This window comes from Herpailurus yagouaroundi, unplaced genomic scaffold (genome assembly GCF_014898765.1).
Source record: "Herpailurus yagouaroundi ecotype Mexico unplaced genomic scaffold, PumYag 205, whole genome shotgun sequence".
NCBI lineage: Eukaryota > Metazoa > Chordata > Mammalia > Carnivora > Felidae > Herpailurus > Herpailurus yagouaroundi.
This window is the reverse complement of record NW_024412436.1, coordinates 7,580,680-7,585,652: the sequence shown is the minus strand read 5'-3', so window position 1 is coordinate 7,585,652 and position 4,973 is coordinate 7,580,680. Positions and strand designations below refer to the sequence as shown.

Here is a 4,973-nt window from a genome sequence, read left to right as displayed (position 1 = left end):
AAGGAAGGAAGGAAGGAAGGAAGGAAGGAAGGAAGGAAGGAAGGAAGAAGGGAGGGAGGGAGGGAGGGAGGGAGGAAGGGAGGGAGGGAGGAAAGGAAATTAGTTTTCCTGAGATTATTTTGAGGACATATTAAAATGTTCCCATGCCTGGGTCCCATTGTTATGTCAAAATGGTGTTTCTTATTTAAAAGCAGAGAGTTTTATGCTAACTAATTTGGATGTAAATTTTAAAAAAATTAAATTAAAAGCAGTGAGTTTTTGTTAACCAATAATTATCACTATTAAATATGAACAGCTAGAAAATAAATGGCTATCTTAAATCTACATTAAAAGGCCTGATTCCACTCAAGTCTGGGACAATTTTTTTTTAATGTTTATTTATTTTTGAGACAGAGAGAGACAGAACATGAATGGGGGAGGGTCAGAGAGAGAGGGAGACACAGAATCTGAAGCAGGCTCCAGGCTCTGAGCTATCAGCACAGAGCCCGACACGGGGCTCGAACTCAGACACTGTGAGATCATGACCTGAGCCAAAGTCGGAAGCTCAACTGACTGAGCCACCCAGGGGCCCCTAGTCTGGGACAATTTTTAACAGAATCCTATTATCTTGTAAACCAGAATTATCAGATCCTGGGCCATGAGAACAAAGTTCACCTGAAAAATGTAAAATTAGCACTTAAGAATTACTAAATACTTTTCTGACCAGGAGGAAGAACTAGGAAAACAATGATTTAGTGATATATTATAGATTTGACTGGCTCATACAATTTGGTATATACCTAGTATATAATAGCACTATCACAAATTGACTAACTATGTTATAGATGTGTGAATTTCAGATAGGATAAATTACATCTTAAAAATACCTTAAAAATAGATGTTCTTTATGTAACTCAAATTTAAATTAGTGCTATTTACTTATCTTTACCTATAAGCCAATATCCTTATTGCTTCTGTTGGTATTTTAACTTCCCTTAATAAGATTCTACATTTGTTTGCTACGACAATATAAAACATAGCTATGATGTATTTGCCTCAAGCCCCATAGGTTTTAACCTGGGAACCAAGAAATGAGAAAACATGCAATGAAAATCTCTTTGCATTAGCTTGCTATTCATTTTATTTAATAATCATTACTTGGTATAATCATGAGTATAGGAACTCTGGATTGTCAGTGTACAGAATGATTCCTGACCCACTTTTTTTCTACCAAGAAAAAATAGAAAAAATGACATTATTATGTCAGACAAATTCCCTCTGTGTTCCCAGTAGGGTAGCTGTAATTCCTCTTCTTTCCTGACCACTCAAGAAAGCATATCTTGACGGCAAGGGAGAGAAGTGATGTTATTTTTTTTTTTATGTTTATTTATTTATTTTTGAGAGAGAGAGAGAGAATGCAAGCAGGGGAGGGGCAGAGAGAGAGGGAGACAGAATCCCAAGCAGGCTCCAGATTGTCAGCACAGAGCTCAATGAGGCTTAACATTAAAGCTCAATGAGGGGTTCGAACCCACAAACTATGAGATCATGAGCTGGGCCAAAAGCAAGAGTCAGATGCTTAACTGACTGAGCCATCCAGGATCCCCAAAATTATATTAAAGGGATACGTGTACACCCAACTTATTATTCTTTGCGAAGGACTATAGCAGACCTCAGAACTCATCCAAATATGCTATTGAGAACAAGTGCACTAGAATATGCATCTTCACTAGTCCAAGGGGCAGGAGGGCTATGGGAAGGAGCCAAAGAAGGAAAAGGACTTACATCCCCATTCTTGGGTGGAATCGTCAGCTCCATGTACCCATGAGGAATGTACTGCTGGCTGTAATCAAAGCGTGGTTTCTTCATGAGGTGAGTTCTGACAGTTGAGTAGGCTCCATCACATCCTACAATGAGGTCATAAGTGGCATCTTTGGGAACTTTGTCAGATCTGAAAAATAAAATGAACCATCCAAAAAAAAAATAATCTAGTGGTAAAAATGATGCTGTTCCTCTTCTTGGATATAAAAAGTAGCAACTCAAGGGGGCCACTCCTCACTTGTACATATCTGATTTTGAGCTTAGAGTTGATAGATACAGAGTAAAGGTGACAACCCTCATCTCTATGGCGGTGTTGTTCATGAGAATGAGAATAACACCACTGCACCAATTAATAAGGACATGCCAGGCCACTGAAATGTGACTAAGGCTTGAGTCCCCTGCACAAAGGGAGAGTCTTGAGAAGAAAGCAGAGTGAGGGAAGGGATGGACCAGGGCAGAGATGGCGCAGGACTTTCCAGGAACAGTGTGTTTAGTGTGCGTGGAGGGTATTGGAAGACAAGCTCAAGAAAAGAGTACAATATGGGGAAGGAAAGAGGGAGGAGAAGAAGAGAATTTTTAATGTTAAGACAAAAGGTTTAAATACATTCTTCTGGCAAAAGAGAAAATAACTTTTTTCATTGAGGGGATGGTGAATGAAGAGTGGTAATTTAGGAAAACTTATTTGGCACTGGAGGTATTGAACCGGAGGCAGAGTGCAGGGGGGAGGGGACAAGGAGAGGACAAGGTGATTGCAGTAGCCTGGGTGTGCAAATGTGAGAACCCAGGGACCTTAGGCCTCAGAAGAAAGACATAGGCTCTGAACCCAACCAGGGAGTAAGAAAGATGGGGCAGGGTCATAGATTTAATGAGAGAAAGTAAGGAAAAGGGCACACCAAGAATGATTCTAATTATTAACGGCATTAAGGAGGTCAGGACTGGACATGCTTGGAGAGAAATAGATGGTCAAGTTTTAAGATATGTTTGAAAGCATGGCAAGCGGTGCTTGTGAAGGTGTTTAACAGAACATTAACATGGATCAGTACTGAAAGAAGGATGGGGGGGGGGGAGACAGAGGCATGGGCTAGGGAGGTTCATTTTAGCAAAGGGAATTTTTAAGTGGTGGTTGAGTGGACTGGGAATCCATGACACGTCCCAAGGATGGGACATGGAGCTAGGAACTTTAGAGGACATAGAGGCAGCCAAGGAGAGGCAAATAGTTTCCAGAAAGAGGAGAGGGAACACAGGGCAGAGAGCATTTGAAGAGTGTGGCTACCAGTGTGGAACATGGTAGGATGCTGAGCCCGCACAAGAATCAAGAAGAATCACTTATGTTGGTATTTAGAAGTCATCCAAAGGCTGGTTTTTGATGTTTCTTTGAGTCCCTTTTAGTAATCATTTAAATCTTTCAAAGAAGCCAAAGAACAAAGTTTACAGATACAGTTCACTGCTCTAACCCTTCACCTCTGCAGTCAAGACCACTGATTACCCAAGCACTGTGATCCCTCCTTCCTCAGGATTACATTTCAACAGCCGGTGGCCAAAGTGCACCTTTGCATTGGGGTATTTCTCAACAGCTGAGGAGACAAAGAAAATGAGCAAATGGAAATGAAATTCCAATTCTTATTTCACTTAATGAAATTGAAATTGTTATTATTTCCTGAGAACAGTAATGATAGAGATGTTTATTCTTAAGACTGTAATAATGAATTAGCACAAAGTGGTAATTTGACAACTATTTGGCAAATGTTCTAGGATAATTTGGTAGTAAAAGAGATGAATACAAATCAACTATCCTCATCTAAAAAAATGCAACTAATTCCATTATGCAAATTCTTACGTTACTGTGATGGTTGTCACCCTGGAAAAGAAGCAGGCATCACATATTTTAAAATTTGCCTCTAGTTTCGGATTTTGTGATTATAAATACTCAGCCAAACTCCTCTTCTCATGCTATGCCTCATTCTATATCTCTTTCTAGTAGTTCTCTAGACTTCTGAGTCAAGTCACAGATATAGATTTTGATACTAATTCTTTTTGTAATCAAACACTGGAACACTGAGGGAAAAAATGAGTAACAAGATCTAAAACTTCTCAATAAATAGAATCAAAGTATTCTGGTGCTTTTTTTTTTTTTATTTTGCCTGTTAGCAATCTATAGAAACTAATGAATTATCATATTCTTGCCATAGCAGTAAAATATGATTTTTGCCCCTATTAATTCTCATGGATAGATCTATAATTATAGGTTATTTACTCTTCTTAAAGCTACAAGTCAGATCTACTTATCTGTGTTTAAGAAATCTTTTGACAAATAACTATGGAGAAATCAGAATTTATCTGAACAACTAAGGATATCTTTTATAAACCCTAAATGTGTTTTAACTCTTGAAAAAATTAAATTAAATTACGTTTATTTTTTAAGTGTACACTAATACATCCCAAAGAATTTTCCACAGAACACTAGTCCTGGAATATGCTCCCGAAAAAACTGTTTTGTGGTCAGAGTGATTGGAAAAATGCTAACACTCTGACCTTCTAGGCTGTGCGGTCCTGGTCCTCAACCACATGTGGCTCAAGTCCTTGAAATGTGGCTAGTCCAAATGGAGATGTGTTGCACCCACTGGGTTTTGACAACTTAGTACCAAATAAAAAAGGTCTCATGCATCACTGTCTTCCGTTGATGACCCATTGAAATGATTATATTTCGGATATAAATATATTGTTAAAATTAAGTTCACCTGTTTCTTTTTAGGCCTTTAAATGTGGTTAATATAAAATGTTAAATTATACAAGTGGCTGGCCTTTGTGGCCAAATCTTGGACAGTGTTGCCCTAGAAAATCCACAATGCAGACTAGCTGAATAAAGGCCCTGAGAAATACTGTAAGAAAACTTTCAAAACTTGTTTCATGCAGGATTTATCAAACTTACTTGATTGCATGCCCTTTTCCTGCTTGGTTTGCTTAACAATTATTAACAAACCCCTCCCTGCCGGCCCTGGACAGTGAACCATGAAACAATCCTACATGAGATGCAGGGGAATGATTTTGTTACCACACCTTCAGAGGGGAGGCTGTGCAGTCAGGAGGGAATGTTTGCACATGGAGCTGGCAGCTCACATGTTTGTGTAAAGGAAGGACAGCTGTGTGAAAGAGTTTATATGCCAAACAACGTTTAG

The 4,973-nt window shown here is 38.9% G+C and overlaps 1 protein-coding gene across 1 annotated transcript in view; it reads right to left on the bottom strand.

The window, feature by feature from the left end:
- KMO (kynurenine 3-monooxygenase) overlaps nucleotides 1–4,973 on the bottom strand; it is a 57,781-nt gene that overhangs the window by 19,966 nt on the left and 32,842 nt on the right. Inside the window, 2 exon segments of the mRNA XM_040451803.1 lie at nucleotides 1,762–1,927; nucleotides 3,284–3,371. Of these exon segments, the coding sequence (XP_040307737.1) occupies nucleotides 1,762–1,927; nucleotides 3,284–3,371 (254 nt within the window).